The sequence below is a fragment of the Gasterosteus aculeatus genome, chromosome 4, assembly GCF_964276395.1.
Source record: "Gasterosteus aculeatus chromosome 4, fGasAcu3.hap1.1, whole genome shotgun sequence".
NCBI lineage: Eukaryota > Metazoa > Chordata > Actinopteri > Perciformes > Gasterosteidae > Gasterosteus > Gasterosteus aculeatus.
The window spans coordinates 3,940,953-3,963,623 of NC_135691.1; the positions used below are offsets into that span (position 1 = coordinate 3,940,953).

The window sequence follows — 22,671 nt, forward strand, 5'->3', positions numbered from 1 at the left end:
GATTGTGTACTGCAGCTTTAAGGAATTAGATACAGAGTTTATTCATATTTTACTCAACTTTTTGCTGTATTTTAAATGCTGTTTTTCAGTTTTCTTAACACGTTGATATATCTTATATAATGATATCAACTGGTTATTACTGATATAATTGGTACCTTTTGCATATGTTTGCTGTGTTCCTCAGGTGGAGCTGAAAGCGTTGCTTTGGGGGAAAAGAGAGGTCTGCAGCACCTTGATGAGCCCGCTAACTGGGCCCTGCTTGATGATGGACGGTGCTTCAAGTATTTGTTTTACTTATAAACCAGTTTTTTTTCCGCATTTCGTATTTAAAGATGTGCATAAACCTGGCATAATAAATAAGGTTGAATAAAGTGTTGCCTCTTTTTTCTTATTTTTGGTGAAAAGACACTTTTGGTTTTGGTGATACCACTTAATCTACTTGGTGGAGCTTCCAGTTGTTACAGTTCATGTATATTTTTGTGCTCTTTACATTTGAATACAGCTTCGTTCTTGACATAAGACAATGATTTAGAATCTTCTGATCATCTTCAAAAAGTATTTTTCATGAGCTCACTACCAGTATATCATGAAACCACGTGTGAATTCTCTTTAACTTTTGTGAAACGCCATAACTGAATACTTGTTCGAAAAGGATCCATCCGAGGAGACAAACGCACCGGGACATTGCAGCTCTATTTGTCCCCCAATGAAAACAACCATCGATGCGCTATTTCCTTAAAATGAATAATGAATGATACACTCAGCGGATCGATTTTGAAAACGAGTTGCACTCATCAACCCCCCCCCCCGCTCTCTCTCTCTCTTCCCCTCCCTCCTCGCTCGCTGTCTGCGCACTGCGCATGCGCGGCGCTGCTCCGGTACTGCTGCTTCGGCCTGTTCCGCGGCCGCTCGGTCATTTTCGCCTCTTTGTTGTACTGGTAGTGGATTTAACTCGGATTCAACCCCAATATCAAGCGGACCGTGCTGCTCCCAACCAGGTTAGTTCCTCCAACTGGACTTGTCCCTCCCGCGTTCCGTCCCCGGTCGGGTCTATCGCCGGTTTACGGTCCCGGTTCGTGCCCCCCGCCCCCCACCTACCCTCCGCGCCTCCTCCTCCTCCTCATTTTTTCGCATGTCTCTTTCCGCTTGGTGCTACGGGGCATGCTATGCGTGTTCTTCTGTGTGTGTGTGTGTCTGTGTGTGTGTGGCGGCGCCGGGGCCCGGCCGTTGCACACCGGGCTGGAGGGGGGGTACGGAGGTTTCTGATGTGAGGTGTGTGTGGGGGAGACGTGCATCGTAACGCTAGCCGGTGGATGCACACGGTTAGCTGCCCCCGGGGGGGGAGGAGGGGAGGAGGGGGAGGAGGCTCCTCCGGCGGCCGCCGCCGCGCTGCCTGTCTCGTCATGTTCTTAAAGGCTGTTGTTCCTCTCGGACCGACACCCGGTCCTTGTTTCCCGCTGAGCCCGAATGTTCTTGACGGAACCCCCCCCACCCCCAAAGACCCTGGTCCACCATTAGGCTAACCTCGCCCCCCTGCCGTCCAAAGTTCAGTGTGTGTGTGTGCGTGCGTGTGTGTCTGTGTGCGCGCGTGCATGAGGTTTAGATTAAATCAAGACAGAAAGTTGGTGCATTCTTTTCTTGTTTCGGGTGCAGGTTGAACCTTAACCAGACCTCTGCAGCGAGGAGTCCTGTGGCATTGGGTTTTTTTGGGAGGGGGGGGGTATGCAGAAAGCAGCCAACAAGTTTGTGCAGTTTCTTTTTGTTTGTGTGTGTGTGTGTATGCTCACCTCCACACATTAACTGAACCAGGCTCTTCACCTTCTGTGGTTTTCCAAAACACTCCTCACCTGGCGGGGGGGGTCGTAGAGGCGCACGGAGGTGTCCAGTGGGCTTGATGTGGTCGTCCGCATGAAGTGTACCGGGTCTCGACCACACGCGCGTTCCAACACCTCTCTCACTCTGACCCGTGGAGGATGTTCTCACAACCGAGGAGACTCGAGTGACGTTTCTGAGGATTGACACGGTTTAGTTCCCAGCGGTTGAAGTCTTGAGCTGAGAACATATACGGTCAGTAAGATGTGTGGACTTGAGATTCAATCGAGGACAGTTTACTGCTTCGCGGGCAAAAACAAAAACACATCAGACGTTCAGAGCCGATAGGAAACCAATCTTCCGTGGAGCAGGAACAGGTGAGACACGTTGCAGAGTCCGTGCCTAAAATCGACAAACAAAGACGTCTGTCCATCTTTTGCACCCCCCCTTCCTCCCTGCCCTGCATTAAATCACAATTCTGTGCGTTTGAGACAGCGTGTTGTTTCCACACCTCGAGGCCCTCTGCAGAACCTCGCTGCCCAGAGACCACCCCCCCCCCACACACACACCTAGCGTGTTGTTTCCACACCTCGAGGCCCTCTGCAGAACCTCGCTGCCCAGAGACCCCCCCCCCCCCACACACACACCTAAGTGTGACCCGTCCCTGCCGGAGACGTATCATATGACACGGCTGTTGCATAAGACGGCCCGAGCCGAAGCTGTCACGTCAGGTTTCTGCTGACTTTGCAGGGTAAAACCTCGAGTGACCTCTGACCTCAAGTCGAACAACATCTAACGTAGATTTCTACTGCAGACCCTACAGCGTACGCCCCCTCCCCGGCTGCTTGATAACAAGGGGGGAGGTAAACTAGAGGAGATGCATCTTTTACCCCCCTACGTCTGTGGCAGGAAGTGATCCCCGGCAGCTTCCTAAAGGAGCCGGTTTCTCCCCCTCAAACATTTAACGGGACGTAGAAGGCGGGAAGTAGATCACACGTACGAAACGACATTCGGACAGTCGAGGACGCATCGCATCTGAAAAAAAAAAACCTCCACGGGGGTTCTTTATAAGATGTGAAAGTGCTGCGCAGCCGTCTAGGATTCTTCAAGTTCTTCATCAGATTCTTCATGTTCTCCGTTTGGAGCGTTGCTGAACCTGCAGGACCTTCCTGGCGGGCGCTGGCTGACCTTTTGTGACCCATCGACTGACGGTTCAGATCTTTTTTAGAACTCTTCATTGCGAGGATGCGGCGGCCCGAGGGCAACGTACCACACGCAGAACAGAACGAATCTCGACAGGCCGAGAGATCGAACGTACGGCAAGAAAACCCTCTGAACCCGAGTGATGGCTCATTTTCTAGAGTAGATATTTAAACTAGAGCACGAAATGAGAACAAAGATGTTTTTTTTTTCTGCATTCAGATCATAAACTCTACTCTAGTCAGCACGTATAGAAGCTGTAAGACCAGAGGAGGAGTCAAAAATACACATTAAATCGTTTCAGAATATAAATAATTAATATGAAATCGCTGCAGAATGTAGAGAATATCCATTACATTAGTTTTGAATGTAAAGAATACACGCAAATCCGTGCAGAATGAGGTCCTCGGGGCGGGTGGGGGGGTCACGCTGACTCTTCCCTCTGCAGGTGAGATCCACGGGCCACTGGTCGTATGTTTTATGTCAACATCTCATCCGGTTTTTTGAGCGTTTAAAGGCTGCGGCCGGCTCTCATGTTGACATCAGAAACTCCAGCTGAAGGACGGGGGACACCAGGTCTCTCCTGTCCCTCTGCTCCTGTCCTGCACCGGAGTCCCTCTCCCGGTTCTCTTTGGCTTCAGTTTGTCACGTGGAGAGTTTCTCTTTCGGATCTGAGGGGACGTCACCTTCCATCTCCACAGCACAGGTTCCACACGCTGGTTCTCCATCGGATTTATTGGCTTGTTTCTGTTGCTGAAAACATCCAAACTCCGGCTTCTTGTTCATGTTAGTTAGTTGGAGTAGTTGGTTGATTTTGAGTGTTTATTATGTTGTCTTCTACTGGGGGGGGGGTTTGGGTTTTAACGCTCTCAAATGTGGAAATATATCCCTCATTATTGCAGCAATTTATGCCTGTTGCGCCTTCTTTGTAATAACAAGTGGTTATTACACAAGTTGCTCTAACAAAGCGTCCTTCTTCTAGTGAGAATATACATGAAATATGAGGCTTTTGTGCACTTATGATATTTATTTGAATGCACTCAATCAGCTCTTTGTTGAATGACTCACGGGACACGTGATTGGTCGACACAGTTTCTTTTTCTTACTGGCGTGTGTGATTCATCAATTTGAAACCAGAGATTTTTTTTTTTTTTTCTACCACCACCGCTTGTTGTTCGGCCACAATCTCAGCCGGCGTGAAGGAACCAGGCGAGAGTTTGGTTGACTGACAGCTGTTTTGAAATGATGCAAACCCTTTTTTTTTTTTTTTTTTACACAGTGATCGATCACTCGATCGCTGAGCATTCGACTCGTTCATCAAGGGAAGAATCGCTCACTTTTGCCCCAATTCGAATGTTTATTCTTCTTGCCCCTGGTTTGCTTCTCCCCCCTTTTGTACAGGAAATACTTGTTGCTGGCGTTGCGTTGCCAGTGCGTTGGGGGGAGAAGACGCGTGGGGAGTGGAAGCCTCCGGGCGCGAACAGACAGGAAGAGAAATGTCCTCTACAGAAACACGCTTCCATTCTGGGATTTTCTTTATCTGTTGTATTTCGGTTCAGAATGAAAGTGAATTAGTTTCATCAGTTCGACTTTGTACTCGTGAAACGTTATCGGTTGGTCCTTTAGCTGTTTAGCAGCTTTTATTAATATTCTGTTATCCATCCACAGAAATAAGCACTCGACATCCAGTCGCCCCCCCCCCCCCCCCCCCCCTCTCCCCCCTCTCTGCAGGAGGTGTGGGTGGTGTCTGCAGAAGGGCGGTGTTCAGATAAAACAAGCGCTCCCTGGGTAAATAGAAGTGTTAAATGGCGCAGGTGGAGGAAACTCCGTCAACGGCGGCTGACGCTGACGTGGGAGATTCTTGTCCGTCTTTCATTGTGACGGAATCTTGAATCTGCTTCGGGTTCCTGGTGGAGTTTTGCAGATACTCGTGGTCATAAACGTTGTTCCTCCCTTAAGGGATCAGATCTGATCCAGCTCCACCTCTCTTTCTCTCTCGCTCTCTCTCTTTTGTAAGAATGAATTATTATGATTATGATGTGTTATATAATTATTTAGCTATATGTAGGACAAATTATGTGATGTATTTTGTAGATATCCCAATAAATCTTTTCGTTGAGCACGGCATCGTGAACTAAGGGATTTCCGAAACTAATTGGTTTAAATCTGCTGAAGTTTTTCTTTGAGAAAAGGGGATTTTATTTTGAAAAGAATGCAAGCATCAGTCCAGCCGGAAAACACACGTAAAAAAAGGGAGTAACCTCTCGTATGATATCAAAGGAGCTGTATAATACCCAAAAAGTTGTATAATAACCACCTGCTTCTGAAGTGCGTTCGCTCTTTTTAGGTTTTAATTGCAAAATGAAAACCTTCAAGTGATATAAATATAAAGAAAAACTAATGTATTTAGCTCTTCACTGACTTCACTTTTCCACAGATAGAGAATGATTTTAACTAACTACACTGGAAGATTCCCAAGAGCAGAATTGTCTTCATTCTTCATCCAAATTGAGTTGTTTTGTGCTTATCATCTTCAAACGCCCATCGAACCGTTTCCTCTCGCCTGCTAACAGCTGGCGTTCGATGCGATTGATCCGTCCGGCGGCAGATTTGATATTTGGCCTTTTTGATTTGTGTTGAAGGGCCGCCGCTGGTTTTCCCAGAGCCTCGACACGCCTCATGATTCCTTTCGATGTCTCCTCTGCACGGCGTCCTGCGCACGGCGTCCTGCGCACGGCGTCCTGCGCACGGCGTCCTGCCCAGAAACGTCATTCTCTCGTCCCAGCCTGCAGAAAGTAATGAGCAGTGCTTCCACATCTGGCTTCCTGTTCCCCTCTCGGTGGATTCCGCCTCCACGTGGCGCTCATCTCCTCGGTGCCGCGAGCGCCGCCGTGACGTCATCACACGGTTTCCCCTGTCTGCGCTGCGGCTCAGTCAGGACCCGCGAAATCTGCTCAACGCCTCGATATTTCAAACACGACAAGCGGCATCAAAGTCACAAGGCAGCAGTTACTTATTTTTTTGTAAAACATGTAACGCACAAACTGAATTCTTCAGTGGCAAAACAACTGCGGTCACATTATCCATTTTTGGCCTTTATCAATAATGAACAAGTACATTATTATATTATTAAGTGTAAATCAAAATATCCCTGAGGCCTTCAACGATTAAAATATTTGAAATTGTCCAGTTTTATCTGCAGAGAAGAGGACGATGCGGAGAAAACCGAACCCCAATATTTATATATATATATATATATATAATATATATTTAAGCATGAAATATCAGTGATATGTCGTCAGTTTGGTTATTAGTATTTACATGATGAAATATTTGATTCTTCATCAATAGTAATGTGGATTTAAGTGAGTTCGGGCAACTGCTGTAATGCATGTTTAAAAACCAGCACCTGATCCCACCTCACACTGTTGATATCGTATTGATTTATTGCGCCGCGGCTGCACGCGGGACGATTATTCGGAGGAGAGCTGCGTTGCATCTTCACAACATGCAGCAAAGAAATTTGACATTTGGAGGTGGAGACAACGGGCACATGCAGCTCCTCCGCCTCGTCTCTGTTTAATCCGCGCGCCTCTGTCGGCGGTCTGCAGGCGAAGCGCGGAGTTGACTCGGCCTCATTTCTGTTTTTTCGAGGCAGCTTTTCAGCTATCAACCCATCAATCTGCTACGCTGAGATAAAATCTAAACGGTGAAATCCCGGCGCCCTCTCGTCTGTGCTGCTGGATGCTCGGTCCATTACACAGCCTCACGTTTCGGGGGGAAAAAAAGAAGCAGGAGCTGTGGCTTCTTGGCGGCTTCCGTTGAAGGAAACCATCACTCACCTTTCCAACGCCGACTTTATACAAACATTTGAATTCTTGCAACTACTTTTTTTGTGCTGAATACATTCATTTAATGACTTACTTTGACTCTTTGTTGGCTTCTCTGGTTTGCCGAAATGAGTCGAGGGTGTCGGCGTCATGAGTCCCAGACCTCTGAACCTCGAGGGCAACTGTGTTCGGAGGAGTTTATTGATGTCTGCGGTTGTGAAAGGCATCGGGTGCAGCGGGTGCAGCGGGTGCAGCGGGTGTAAGCGGGTGTAGCAGGTATGGTTGTTCAGGGGGCCCTATAATTTATCTGAGGACACGTGATGACAAAGCTGCATTCTCTCTAGTCACCACCAGGGGGCGACGCCTCTGGACCCATAGAAGTCTATGAGAAAATGACTATATTTCTCTCTGGATTTATTCCCTCAAACATTGTAAATCGTTACAGTTTCAAGCCTTCTTACAGCAGGATGTTCATTTACTATATTGTTCTGAAAAGTCGCAGCAATGTGCCATAATCGCACAATTTAGCCGATAATGGCGCAGGGGTTGAGATAGTGAACCGGGAGCTGCAAGGTTGGCGGTCCGAGCCCCGGCTGCCCCATGTCCTATGTCGAAGTGTCCCTGAGCAAGACACCCAACCCCTAATTGCTCCCCGGTCAAAACATGTAAAAAGCCATGGGTTAAAACTGCAATGTAAGTCGCTTTGGATAAAAGCGTCAGCTAAATGACCTGTAATGTGATGTAATGTAATTCTCACCGCAGGGGAAACCACTCCTTACAAATCATATTAACGGCAGTTTAATTGGTAGGTGACATATGTGCGTAAACGCTTGGATTAAAATAAAAGGTTCCTCATACAAGCTGTCAAGGTGACGTTTGACAGCTTGTATGATTCACAATGAGAATCATCAATCGGATCTCTACTGAGCTCTATTGTGCGTTTCGCTCTTTGTTTGTGACTCGACTCCTTTTTGGTTCCAGTGTTGATCTTCGCTGTTGCAGAATGCAAGTTTCAGTTATTTCATCACCAGCTTCCCCTTTTTCGGACCCCGGAGGACGCCGTCTGGGGGCGTCACGCTTCGAACAGCTGTTTAAACGCAGATAAACACGCCGGCTTTGACCGTCTGACCTCTGGCTGTATTTAATTTGTGGAAAATAACATTTTTTTAACAAGCTGCTGTAAGTGAACAGGGTCTCGGGTCGTGTGGGTCGCTCCACTCTCCTGGGAGGTCGTCGGGTCCGGAGATCAACAACGGGATCGACTCGGGCGTCGATGCTGCGACCTCGGGTGAGCGTCGTGAACACACAGGTTGTGTTTGTGATAACTCTCAGTCTTAAGTCATTAAGTGTGAGCTTTTTATAAATGTTGGTATCCAACAGCGTTTCACAGCTGCTTCTGTTTAAACCAAAGTGGCTCAACTTTATTGTGAAAAGGAGCGGCGAGGACGAACTCTGCCGGTTAAAGTATCACAGTGAACCATGTTGGACCCTTTTGATTAAATTCAGATCTAGGCAGATTAAAATCTCTTTCTTTCTATTTGACCTTTTTTAATAACGTCGGGAACAAAGAAAAGCTGCAAACGGTCTCATTTGAGACGCTGCAACCACAGAAGATTTGACAGGTTATCTTTAGACTTCACGCTGAGTGGAAACCTAAAAAGCACCAATGCTCCGAGGGGGGTTGTCATTTTCTTGGTAAAGATGTACTGAACAGGAAACCGAAGAACCGTCTGTGAAATGGCCCCTCCGCCCCCCCCCTGCCCCCCAGTATTTATACCTGTCAGACGGGAGCTCGGCCGTCTCTCCGCGTTTCCCCGTCAGCGTCACTCTCGGCCTCCACGACCTCGACTCCAAAGCTCAATTACCGTTGCTGCTTCTTGGCAGCGCGCTCGGCCTCCTGGCCGGCGGCAGTCTGCTTCTCTTTGCATGGCGTCTATTGTCGACCCCCCCCCCCCCCCCCCCCACCCCCTCCCTAACTGTGTGTGTGTGTGTGTGTGTGTGTGACAGTACGGCGGATGTGTGAAGGCTTACAGTTCAGGCAAACCTTTTGTGTGTGTCGTTTTTTTTTACTATGTGTGTGTGGCCCAGGGGAGTGTGTGTGTGTGTGTGTGTGTGTGTGTGTGTGTGTGTGTGTGTGTGTATTGAAGTGAAGCCAAAGCTCCCGCCACAAGAAGAGGCCTCTCCTCCTCCGTCCACGGATGCCGGCCTTCAGTGTCCGTCGCTCCAGCTGGCAGCCAATTTATACCGAGGCCAAACACTCCAATCCCCACAGGCGGGCCAACAGGGGCTCTTTGTGATGCCAGAGTGTGTGTGTGTGTGTGTGTGTCTGTGCTTATCAGCGTCACTGAGACAGTTGCTCAGCTCATAACCGACTGTAAATGTTGCTAATCTGCCGACTTGGCTGCATCCAGGCGACTCGTATCAGGACGTTAGGAGAGCTAAACAACGGCGTGAGCGAGCGGGAGGTTGTTGAGGTAACGCACGCCGTGGCTGTTAGTGAGGCTTTGAAATAGATTCTGGGCAGAGGTCACGCTGTCTGATATTTTGATATCTTTGCTGTTGTTTCTGTTTCACCTGTGGCCTAACCGGTTACATACGCTTCCGTCGCAGTACTCGGATGATTCATCGATGTGTGTCTTGAGTCCACAATCTGATGCACAAATGAGGCGGGTGAATTAGTTGTGGGTTTTGCGATGACCTTTTATTGCATATGATTTTAAATGTAACTTTGGCCAGTGATGCTGCTGGAGCCTCACGTGATGTCATATCGTCCACGTGCATCAGAGGACACAAAGAACCAGCACACCTGTGGGGCGGTTGAAGTGCATCCCACCTCGGCTCTGCAGACACGTTTCATTTAGTTTATTGGCGTCTTTGAGAATCTCTTTTTGAGAAGTTCCCTTCTCCCTTTGGGGTCTGTTAACAATGACGGAGTGTCAACTTTTTCTGCAGGATGTTTTCTCCCCCCCATTTAAACCGGCATGCACACCTGGATTTAGGAAACAGCCAATAGGAAGGCTGCTCTTGGAAACTCCCTTAGTGGTCAGATTGAAGACAATCAATGCAGGGGTCTAGTTTTCGATTCCAAAGTTTATCCAAAGGTGGTGTGTGTGTGTGTGTGTGTGTGTGTGTGTGTGTTAGAAAGGATGTTAGGAAAACATTCTCATGTTTTACTGCAGTGTCAATCATGTCATCTTTTTAACCTCTCCTGTAATATCTCCACCCCCCCATCAGGCACCAATGAGAGGCTCTCCATGATGAGGAGTTAACACTGTCGGCCGCACAACCGCAGGAAGAGACGTGGCCGCTGCACCATCCACAGTCGACGCATGGCGGTGTTAGGGGTGAGCACCGCGGCCCCGCTGCTCACCAGATGGACACTCGGGTTCTCTGATGGATGTATATTTCTGCGAGGACTCTCGCTGTTACTCAGTGTCGCTCTGACTGAAACCCACAGTTACTCATCGGGTTACTCGAAACGCTTCGGTGGGTCATGTGGTCACATCGGGGCAAATGTTCGCCCTCTTAAATTCGGTTTCTTTCTCCCTCCCCAGAACCCCGACATGCTGACGAGGAAAATAAAGCTGTGTCACATCAACGCCCACATCACATGTCGTCTGTGCGATGGATACCTGATCGACGCCACCACCGTCACCGAGTGCTTACACACCTGTAGGTCCTCACCTGCTTCCCTCCCTCCCTCGCTTCCTTTCCTTCGCTGAGTGTGTTCCGTGTATTTAGTTGCATCAAACCTGAAGAATGAGATTCCTGTCATTAGAGGGAAGTGAATTTCTGATGTCAAACATGGATGGATTAAATACAATCTGTTGGCCAAACATCCTCAACAGGGTAAATGTTCAAACCAATTTGATTTGAGTTGTCAAATCAATCATCTTTTAATGTGACCAAAATTCAAAGTTCATACCTTTTTGGAGGTTGTTCTGAAGTCAACGAGGTGAACTCGCGGGATCTGTGGTGAGCTGAAGCTTTCAGTTTCTTGGTGTGAAGTTGAACGGTGCTCTGTGGGTGTTTGAGCTGCGAGGCGTCTGCAGCTGTTTACTGGAGCCCGCACACGTCCGTTACTGGTGTATTCGGGTGGCTGAGGATAATCCAATGAGCCGGAGACACATATTGGCATAGGGCAAACATTTTGGTTTATTTTAAGGAGGAAGAACTACTCACTTGATCCCACTGCTCATGTTTGCCGCAAAAGAATACCTCTAATAAGCTCATCTAAGCGCCCCAAAAGACAAAGAAGGGATTTATCAAGGACCAAAATAGATAAACCCAGACGATGTGGTGCCTCGTCTGTCCAGCAGAGGGAGCTGCTCCGCCACAGATCTGCTCACTGTGAACATCAGTGGAGACGCTTTGACGAATAAAAAGGGGCTTCGCCATCAGACACCTGAGACAAAGACATTCACATCGCGTCACTGTTGCAGCTTCTCACAGTATATCCCGTCCGCTCTCTGATTGCTTCGTTTTTATATCATCAGTTAGTGGAAGACGGTGAATAAATCAATAGAGGTAGAATCCCAAACATGAAGTGGCTGCAACCGTAAAAATTCCTGTAACTTTAAACAGAATATTGTGAGATATGGACTGTTGCTCTGGAGCACAGAGGCACTACCACCTCCGTCCACAGGGGGCGACAGAGTCCGTATGTGACAGTTACGTAGTAGTAGTTTAGATGTGGTTCTCAAAAAACAAACGGTAAGCGTCCCCGTAATTTGCTACATTAAAATATATTTATTTATCAGCTGACATATAAACGATTTAATAATCATCGTGTCAGGATTTTCAGCCACAGACATAAAACAAGTCATCAGAAACATCTGAAGACAAACTAAACTAAAAGCGTCATTGTTTGCCAGCAGGTTTATTTATAAATTGGCAGCGTAACCATATCTCCTGTGTGTGTGTGTGTGTGTGTGTGTGTCTGTCTGTCTCTCCAGTCTGTAGAAGCTGCCTAGTGAAGTATCTGGAAGAAAACAACACGTGCCCAACGTGTAGGATTGTTATTCATCAGAGCCATCCACTGCAGTACATCGGGTGAGTGACATGCACACAACGCGCACACACACACACACACACACACACACACACACACACACACACACACACACACACACACACACACAGTGAGTTGCTGTCTTCCACTTAAACACTCGTCTAGACTCCTCTGCCTGCAGTTCACTCCTCACCTCTCTAGGTTCCTTTGTGTATTTCTCACGCACGTATTGCACACACACACACAACCACACACACACTGAGGTTTGGTGTGCGCAGAGAGCTGCTGTGCACTACCAGTAAACAATAAATTACCAAGGAACAAAGTGCTGCTCGGCCCTTTCCACCTCGATTCCGCTCTTCAGCCTGAGAGGCTCACAGCGGGATGGCTTTAAATATATTAACATTTATTAAGTAACAATTCTTCTTTTTTTATATCTTAACTACCAAGAAAGAAGCTAAATGTCATTTTTAGAGATTATACATATTTTGCGTGTGTTATTTCAACCACCCGCAAGAAATATAGCATCAACTAGAGCGCGTATGAGCTAAACTCATTTAGAATTCTGTTTCCACGATGAGCTTCTGGAGGAGACGTAGAGTACGCCGAGCCTTAAATAATACATGCATATCGTGTTCATTAGATACCAGAGAAGAGCTGTGATATCTTTAATTGGATTTCCTCCTTGATGAAAGAGCTTCGTCCCTTTTCCAAGCTTGGTGGCTACATTACCCACAATGCAACTCAACCGATGGTGTGTGGTGGGAGATCCATGCGGGAACGGGGAGGGGGGGGGTGTAGCAGAGATGATGAGCTCTGGAAACGTCAGATGCCATCCTGCATTTGCATATTTAAGACGCGATGGAATACGGTGTTTTGACGCACGCAGTCGTCCCTCCAAAGAGCTGAAGCGCTGCTCCAGTGTTGGATGTCAGCCATCTGCTCGCCAAGAAGACGTCTGAGAGCCGAGCAGACGTCCTGCAGCTTCTTGTTCTGTGCCGATTCCATTGATGATTTTAATCGGTTTAATTATTTCACAGACACGCAAAACCTCTTCAAAATCCCACTTAGAACAAAGAGCGCGGTGGCATGTTTCAGTTAAGTTAAATTAGTTAAATTAATATTTTACTTTATATATGCACAAGCTAAATGGCAACTAATTTTACAGAATATAAAACTTAAAATATTGTTTCTAACAACGGTATACTAGCTGTAGGCACATATAACTTTAGCAATATAGCATTATTTTAGGATTTATCAAGACAATTGAAGACATTGTCCCGACTACGCTTTAAACACGCATGAACACATTTAAAAAAATCTATTCATAAAGCATCTTTAAACTTTAAACTGTGCCATTTAAACAGTGGGACAAACCGTCTCTGTCCAGCAGGGGGCAGTGGTCTGCTGCAATTGACCCCCCCCCCCCCCCCCCCCCCCCTGTGGACAGCTGTCACCTCCATCGGCCAAACGCATAACGTCTCCCCACCGATTCTCATAAACTGACGAGGTAACTAACCGGCGCGTTTGTTCCTTCCAGCCATGACAGAACAATGCAGGACATCGTCTACAAGTTGGTACCGGGACTTCAAGAGGGTGAGTGTCACGTGTCGTCTCGCCCTGCGCGCCACAAGGGAGTCCCGCCCGACGTCAGAGGGAATCCTTCGCCGCCTCAAATTAAGGAATATGAAAGTGGCAATCCTCAAAGTTTCATTCTGGCTTCCTCCCCAAGTCCGTGATCCCGTAAAGGACATCTTGATTTGGCAAAGAAAGCATCTCCATTTTGATTTAACGCTGCTTCATTTTGGTTTAAACTTGGATACGTTTTTAATTAAGCAGAATTAAAAGACTAGTTTAGATGACCCCCCCCCCCCCGTCCTCTCTGATTCTCCTCTCTCACACAGCGGAGATAAAGAAGCAGCGGGAGTTCTATCAGAAGCTGGGGATGGAGGTGCCCGGAGACATTAAAGGAGAGCTTTGCAACATGAAGACTCATCTAGATCAACGTAACGGTACGTAAAGGTTCCCTCCAATTACTTAACGCGTCCCACACGATCCTTTGTGATCCGATCGTACGAGGCAGAAACTGAGAGAGACGGAGCTCAGAGAAAGCCCCCCCCCCCCCTCGCCATCCGTGTCCAAGGCACTCCAGGGGTCATCTGGAGGTGAGCCCTTCACAATAAGAGCGGGCCCCTCTCCTTAAGCAATCAGAGTGTGATGTCGGGAGAGAAGCAGCGGGGTCGGACCTCTCGCCGGTAACACTCAAGGGGGGGATTGGAAAAACCGGTCACAGAGGGGTGAACGCAATCCCATCAGTGTACGGTGCACAGACACGCACACTCACACACACTCACAGCCACACAGACCAACGGACTTAACATCTCTGTTCTTAAGACATTACAGAAAAAAGCAATATCTGTCTCTGCAGCGCATCTGAGAAGTCGATGCTACTACAATTAAAGAAAAATACATTATTTATACATACATATATATATATATACATATATATATATATATATATATTAGAACCGCTGGTTCAAAGGACTTCTAAAAGTTGCAGAGGTGTTGTTCTCTGCATCGAAGCTGCATCGTTCCACTCGGGATGTTCCTCCGTGCGCTGCGCGGTTAAAGATGTTTAACATCCTCCCAGACCAGACGAGCTCGATTGAGGTTGAGCTGACTTTGGTTTTCTGCGCAGGCGACACAAAGTCGGAGGAGACGGCCAATAAGGAGGCGGGGGAGGAGAAACCAGAGGAGGACAACGACTATCACCGTAGCGACGAGCAGGTAAGCCCTTGTTTTTTTGTAAAGAAAAGTAGAAAATTGTGCTTTGCGTTTGGTTTGCCTAAATGAGAATATAGTGAATATTGGTTTTGCTCAGATTTTAAAATACCTCGTTAGGGATTCAGTCCCGGCTGCACTGAATAATCCTCACTGTCAACCGCTGATGATTACAAACTACTTCCTGCACGATCAAATTCGTCCCTACATTTTCCAAACTGCCACGAGTGGACAGAGATCCGACAGAGAAGCAATGCGAAATACTTAAAAAATATGAAGGGTTTTCCTAATAAAATATTTCCTTCCAATCATCGGGTTGTCTTAAAGCTGCATTCTTTCTGCTGACCACCAGAGGGCGACTCCTCTGAAGCTGTAGAAGTAGAACTTGATGATTTGATTTATTCCCTCTGGAAACTGTGTAAACATGCGTTTATGGTCTCAGGCTCTAGTTTCAAGTCTTCTTCAATAAAGAATGATGTTCATGTTGAATATATATTCAGCGAACCAGCCCTTTAACGAGCAACCAATTTCCCTTAATACCAGTAAATGTGTGAGACGGCACTCAGTGCTTTGCATTTTAGCAGAGATTAAAAGAAAGAAGAAAATTGGATAAAATAATTGTGGGTTACAAAGCAGTCTGTCAGGAACAGAAGCACTAAGGAAGAAAAAATACTGCTGGGGATAATCGTGGGTACAGTTGCCTTTAAAAGGCTGAACATCAATTACTGTCTTCATAAAAGTGCCCCCCAGGTGAGTTACCAGGCTCTTTTAAAATGACTGGAGTCTCCCGTCTCTTTGTGTACACGCATTCAGACACCACAGTGCCTCTTTTAAAATGGAAGAAATGGGCTTTTCCAGCTTTCATTTGTATCCCGGCTCATTCCCGAACTCTGCCAAGCGATGTCACTGCGGAGCGAGAGAGGGGGAGAAAAAGAGCAGAGGAATTGTTGCGTTAGACGTCGTCTTGCACGGGCTGCTCGTGAATACCCCCCCTTTTTTTTCTTCTTCAAAAAAAAAAAACACGTAGCAGGCGGGTTTGTTGAAAAGAAACGAGCGGCTCGTCTCCGACCGAGCGGATCCTCGCTGACAGGCCGGCCCAGTGGGGGCGGGGAGCTCGCCCCTTTGGGTGGAGCGCGTTCAGAATAGCTAACGCGGGAGTCTGTGTGAGCGGAATTTAATCATGTCAAAGGTCACCCGAGGAGGAGGGATGGAAAGAGTCTCGAGGAGGAGGAGATGGCTGGAGACTCGTTGCGTTTGTTTGCCAGAGAAGGATGACATTAATCGGAACCCTTCTTCATCCTCACCAAATGGATTAGCCGCGTCTCGGTAAACAGAAAGCGACTTCCTGTGAGTCCTGAATAGTGAAGTGTGTCAAAGCTGCGTTCTGTCTGCCGAGCAACAAGGAGCGACTCCATAGAAGTCTAAGAGAAAATGACTACTTCTCTCCCGATACATATTTCCTCAGTAAACACGAGTTTACTGTCTCAATCTCTAGTTTCAAGTCGCCTTCGTACAGCTGATGATCACGCAGTGAATTATGGTCCGTTTTTCTGTTTTGGTTGCACACGCAGACTTGAGAAGAACACCTGTAGACGCGTCGCCCCTCACTTCATTAAGGACGTTCTCACATGCGATGCTCTATGATGCTTTTTACGCCTCCATTACGCGGCCCTGTAACGTGATGCCCCCGGGGATTTTATTTCACATTCCCGGCCTCCCTCGGGCCGCGGGTGTACATCACCAGGGTGTACAGGAGGAACCAGGACCTGCTGGACGCCTTTATAACCCCCCCCCTCTCTCACCCCCTCAGGTCAGCATCTGCTTGGAGTGCAACAGCAGCAAGCTGCGAGGCCTGAAGCGCAAGTGGATCCGCTGCTCGGCACAAGCCACCGTCCTCCACCTCAAGAAGTTCATCGCCAAAAAGCTCAACCTGACGTCTTTCAATGAGGTAAACCACTCTTCATGGCAGCGGCCTTTTACCTTTTTAATATGACATTCGTCCCCGAGGAGACGCCTGCTCCGTCAGGACAGAACAAAGTGTTCATTACCATCGTCCCATCGTGTCAAACTGCGTTTGTTTTTCTCGTTTGGAATTTTAGTTTGACATAGATCTCCGTTCATTATATTAAACCCCCCTTTGTGTTTGTTACATTTAGACGCTGTGATTTATTCCTGCTTTTCTATTTATTGTCTCTAGCAGCAGGGGGGTCGGGCGGAGGGGCAGGCGTAGTGGGAGGTGATTTTGACGGATGGATTTATTTTAGAACTGCGTGAATAATCATCTCAGACGCCGCCGCGTCTTCCGCTTTTTATTCGCGGCCTCTGTCTTTCTTCCCGCCGTCACGGAGATGAGTCTTGTGGGGCGGCTCCATCATATCGCGTGCCTCTGTAGCGCCGCCGTTGTTCTCCCATCTTCTGCTGGTTCATGACCTCTGACCTCGACACAGAAGCCCCCGGTGACCTTCAAAGTGAAATCTGCAGCCCTCTTCCTCTGGAGGATGTTTTTGGTATCCTCCTCATCACAGATGGAAGGTCTCGGTGGCTGTAGATCCAGTCGCAGCCAGCAGGTGGCGCTGCAGTCTCTCGCTCTCTTGTATATTGATCGGCTGATGCGAGGCTTCCCTCGGCAGAACGTCAATGTTGACCTTGCGGTGGGGGGGGTGTCCGGGGGGGGTTGAATTGTGTTCAGCGTCGACCCGCCCAGTTCCCCCAAACGGCCTCTCGCCCCCCTCCCCTAATGTCCAATTAATGAGTCTCCTCTCCAAGAAGCAGCCATGTTGTAGCTCATGTTTGGAGGGGAGGTCGATGGGGGTGTTGTTCGGTTTGTTAAACACCTTTTGTGTTTGTGTGTGTTTTTTCCTTCTTCCCAGCTGGACATTTTATGCAACGAGGAGATCTTGGGAAAGGACCACACGTTGAAGTTTGTCGTTGTGACGAGATGGAGATTCAAGGTAAGGACCTTCTCTGCTGCAGCTGTACGTCATGTGGAAGGCTCCTCTGTGACTGGAGCCCCCTCCAGACTGCTGCCACGTGACATACGTGTGTTCTCCTGCTAAGGTTGTGCTTCTTTGTCTCCATCCCTCCCGTCCAGAAATCCCCCCTCCTGCTCCACTACAGACCTAAGATGGATCTGCTGTAGCTAAAACGGACACAACGGTTGTTATTTTACTGTTCATTTTGTATTTTTTTTTTTTTGGCCCAGTGACCGCGGACTGTCGCCGAAACCTTTTTAATTTATGCAAAGACGATCAAGCGACACCAAGCAAACGCCCGGCGCTAAACGTCAACACGAGCCAGCAAACCCGAGAGCTAAAAAGGGGGATTGGGGGGGGGGGGGACCGACTACAAGAGAAGCTGGCAGCCTGCAGCACAGATATCGCTACACTGGTGGGTTTTTATTTTTTAAGGAACTAAAACAACCTTTTTTTCTTCTTTTTTTTTTTGGTCCGCTACATCCTTGATATGTGAACAAAAAACGAAAAAAAACGAAAAAAGGAAAACTAACGGAGAGAAAGCATATATTTATACTTTTGTACAGAAGAGACACATGGAACCAAGACACTACTGGTGCTGTTTACACCCAAACAAGATGTCGGGGATCACGTGACCGTCGTTTTTCTTTTTCTTTTTTTTTTTTGGAGCTTCGTGCAGATTTCATTTTCCTCCAGAGACAAAGACTGAGAGAGAGGAGGAAAGTTCTCCTTTTTTTTTTTTTCTTCACCCTTCAACATTACACTCGACACATCTCGGGAGCACAGAAAGTATATGGAAAAAGTAAATTGTCTTTTTTTTCTTCATTTTTTCCTTTTGTTTGGCTTTGTCCGATTTGTTTCTATTGGGTTCTTCGATGATTGTCAATTGTGAATAGGCTGAAATTTGTGTAGTAATTTATGTTCTATATACCAATATTGTACATAAAATGTCATTACAGACAGAGAGAGAGACTGAAGAGTGTAAGAGAGACTTTAGACTGTTAAAAAGAAAAGTTGATCCCAGAAGTAAAATCTATATGTGGGGGTCATAAATTAGGATTTTTAAAGGCAGCCTCGCTATCGCTATCAAAGTATATAGATGCAACTTTATGTTGTCTGAGAAAGACACAAAACAAATATATGGAATCCTCTGTGTACGTACGTCCCTCTGCTCTCATAACATGACAAGACCTTAAGGATGGCGTGTTCCTGCATCCCACTCGTTTACAGCCCCCCCCCCCCCCCCCCTCCCTCGCGTAACCGCACATTTCACTTCTCCATTTCCACATGTTTAAGTTGAGAGCTTCCTCGGTTTGGAGCGTCGTTACTTCTCACTGCCAGTCGGAGGTGTTTTTTAAGAGAAGCTCTGAAATACGATTTCCTTTTGTTACTAAATGTCTGTTCAAAGCTTCGGGGTGTTTGTTCATTTCGCAGGTAGCCAGTGTTCAGCGTCCTGACTCCTCCAGACACACATTCCCCACTATCGTTTTCGAGAACTTGCAAATTCAGGTTTTGCACGGGGAGGTTTTTTTTAATTTTTTTTTAACATTTTGATATTGAAATTCAGAATTTAATGACTACTGTTTGGTCATTTGGTGCTTCTAAGTGTATGTTTCTAACCTGGAGGGAGGACTGTTCCTTCACTCACAACATTCAAAGCGGACTGCCGGACTGTAACGTGGATCCCTGAACGCCTCTGACCTCAGTTATTACCTCACGGACAACGGCCATCTGCTTCGTACCCGCCCACCGCTGTCTCACGTGCGCTCGCGTGCGGGGCTCCTATGCATCAGAACCAACAGGTCACAGCTTACTTTTAAATTGGATATGAAGCCTGAAACGTCTGACGCACAGACGTCGTTAAAAGGAGAAAAAGTCCTTCTTTTCATTCCCGTGTTGATGTTTGCGGCCCTGTGACGATGCAGAGGGGCCCTGCCCCATCAGGACCTTCGCCGCTTGTGTTAAAAAGGCATTTTTAAAAGCCTCCGGGTCTGTTCCTAACCAGCTACACCAAAACTCCTCCTGCCGTCTCGCAGTTCTCCTCCTCCCTTCCTGCTTCCCCCTGAACCCAGCCGCCTCTGTGAAGCGCTCCTTGATTTTGGTTTTCTTTTTTCATTTTTGGAAGATGGGGGGTTAAGACGATGGCTCACCTGCCTGCAGGTGAAAAAGTCATTTGGAAAAAGTAAATTTGCAGCATAAACATTCTGCATTTTTGAGTTTTGGGATTTCTCCTGTGGTTCATTTCTGAAAACATTCTGTGATTTGAGCGACTAAAGGACAAAAAATAAATAAAATCAGAGTTTTTTTTTTTTTTTTTTTTATTTACCTGAGAGAAAAAAGCAAATTTAGGTACAAATTTAGCTGTATTGTGCTTTAAAAAAGCCTTTTCTGGGGATCCATTATTGGGAAAGGAATAAAATGAGTGTTGAGCGCTACATGCCACTTTAAAGAGGATTGAAAACCAAAAACAACGAGTCTCATCAACTGCTCAGCTCATGTAAGAGCATTGTGCCGTTGATTACAATAATACTGTCAAAATGTGCACGTTTCTGTCTTTGTAAGTGCAGACCTTTGTGTTTTAAAGGCTGAGACACGGAAACGAGGCCCAACGTTCAGTAAAGTTAAAAAACACTCTCCTATTTCTCACTTTCAGTCGACGACCTTTTGCCTCGTTTTGTCTTCTCGTGGTGCTGAATCCTCTTAAAATGTACACAAGCTTTTTCCTCAGGCGGTTAAGCTGCAAAGCGCCCGACACTCGGTGCTACTGGAACCACGACTACACACACACACACACACACAGCTGGTCACATCTGACCCTTCTTCCTCTCTGAGGCCGCTGCGTTCACGTTGCTGAACCTTTTTGTGTGGAATTATCGTGTTTTTACTTCACATCGGATTCTCTCTGCGGCGTAAAAAAACGCTTCGCAGTCCTTTTCTTAAATTGCAGATGCGTTTTATATCTCCATGGCGATAGTGATAAAACAGCTGCAGGAAAACACGATGTGCACAAAGATTCTTTTTGCAGAACTCATCTCAATTAGAGAAAAAACTTTTTTTTCCCCGTTGTACTCGTGATGCTTTTGATACACAGGTTGGCAAAAACGAATCTGACACTGTGAGACTCTCGGTGTGAAACGCGAGCAGCAGCGAGAACAATCTCCTCCGCTCGGTCCTCCTGTGATGCAAATCAGCAGGAAAAAAGGGGGCGGGGTCTCTGGCGGTTAGAAATGGTCGCTGGTGCTTCCTTTGGTGCTTACAACTCCGTGTTCAAACTTCAGACTCCTTCATCAGCGTAACGAGGGAGGGGGTTGGAGGTGTGTGGGGGGGTTCAATAAGTGATGCTGTGAAAAAAAATACAGAAAACGACCTGGTGAGGAATCCGATGTGTCTGACAGCTGCCACTTCCTGCCTGTAAGAGAAGCTCACGCTTATTGTTTGTTGTCCGATGATGTTTTTTCCTCCTCCGTCCGACTTGAGACAACAATTGTTCTCAGATTTAGTTTTAAGGGGAGACGCTTCAGCGTAATCGCTCATGGCGCTGGTCGCTTCAGTTGTTTAGTTGACAAGTGTTTATTTTACTGCTGAAATTCTCCAAAAGATACCATTAGAAAATGTATAATTTGCATATTCAAACATTTAGAAAATTATTTCGTTTTCTGAAATGTCTGGCGTTTCATATTTGAGTTATTGCTTTAGTTTGTAATGTGACTAAACTTACATTCAAATCCCCTTCAGGCTCTCGCATCCAGCAACGATCACAATTCCTCCTATTAACTTAATTATCATTCAGCCGGATTTATAGAACAAGAACAAATTCAAATCACAGTCAACATTGATTGTTAAAACAATGAGTTTATTTTCCAATAAAAGAAAAAAGAAAAAACTGTTAAAATACATCCACCAAATGGGAAAAAAGAATTTCTAAACTGGGGATTTTCGTATTTTGCAATATTCATAATATCTAAATTTATTAAAATGAGCACATGTTCAATATAATGTCTCATTTGCATATGCAAGCGTGAAATCACAGCAAAGTCATTATTTGAATGTCAGTGACAACGTTTGTCTCCCCTCAACTTCCTCCAGTGTGAAACCTTCTGCCTGCAGCGACGTTGAGCCGCTGGGCTGAGCGGCTTTCCACAGCGTGGAGGCCGTCGTGTGTTTGTGTGGCGGAGGAGGAGACACATTCCAATAAATAACAAATAGTTTTTTCGGTGGTCCGTAGTAACGCCCCCCACTTGTCCCCCCCGGCTCCCTCCTTCCTCTGCTCTCGTGTACTTGGAGATTTTCAGTCATTTGGTATTCGGCCATAAACTACCAAACCTAATTCTTATTTTTGTTGACTTTTGCTGTCATTTTTTTGTTTTTGAAGCTCTGCTCTCATTTTGCCTCCAATTTGTATTTTTTATTCTAACGACTTTAATTTTGAACCGAATTCCCCGTTTGTACAATTCCAGGTGTGCTCATGTCTACTCGATGCTCCGTCTGCGAGCAGCAAACAAACAAACAAACACGTGGGTGTCTTTTTGTTGGGTCAAGCGTAAACAAACACAACAACTGAAATGATGTGAATCTGTGGTTATTTGCAAGGAGGATGTGCAACATACGGCTCCGGGTCTCCGCTTTGGACACTTCCTGTCTCACTGTTTCTCCAGACAGTTCCTCAGGTCAATAAAAGCCTTCTGAGGGCGACCAGGACGTCTCAGAACACACACCAATGCTCCCGAAATACACAACGACTGGATTTTATTTTAGTCTTAGTCCCCAGTCTCGTCTTAGTCTCATCTTTAGTCCCCCCGTCCCCCCCTCTGCCTCCTTTTTAAAGAATTTCTCTGACTTTTTTTTTATTTTCAGGTAAACGCAGGCACTTATTCAGGTGTCCTTTCCCTTGCCTCCTTTTGTATACTTGTTATTTATTGCACATGTGATGAACTGGTTTCCATTGCCACATTGAATTCCAGGGGTTTTGGCTACAAAATGGAGCCGGAATTTCTTACGTACAAAACTACCGGAGCTTTTGTCAAAACCTAAGTGTGTATTTCATCAATAAATGCCTTTAAAAGTG

The 22,671-nt window shown here is 46.6% G+C and overlaps 1 protein-coding gene across 3 annotated transcripts; it reads left to right on the plus strand.

The window, feature by feature from the left end:
• The first annotated feature begins 851 nt into the window (after positions 1-851).
• pcgf3 (polycomb group ring finger 3) lies at positions 852-22,671 on the plus strand. 3 transcript variants are annotated; one of them, XM_078101956.1, is made up of 10 exons: positions 852-998; positions 10,077-10,186; positions 10,397-10,514; positions 11,798-11,894; positions 13,394-13,449; positions 13,758-13,865; positions 14,552-14,640; positions 16,445-16,582; positions 17,505-17,585; positions 17,726-22,671. In XM_078101956.1, the coding sequence occupies exons 2-10, from the start codon at positions 10,172-10,174 to the stop codon at positions 17,771-17,773; spliced, it is 750 nt and encodes a 249-aa protein (XP_077958082.1). In that variant the 5' UTR covers positions 852-998; positions 10,077-10,171; the 3' UTR covers positions 17,774-22,671. The 3 variants fall into 3 exon arrangements, with proteins under 3 accessions (XP_077958082.1, XP_077958083.1, XP_077958084.1); XM_078101957.1 differs by lacking the exon at positions 852-998 and adding an exon at positions 6,551-8,130; XM_078101958.1 differs by lacking the exon at positions 852-998 and adding an exon at positions 7,217-8,151.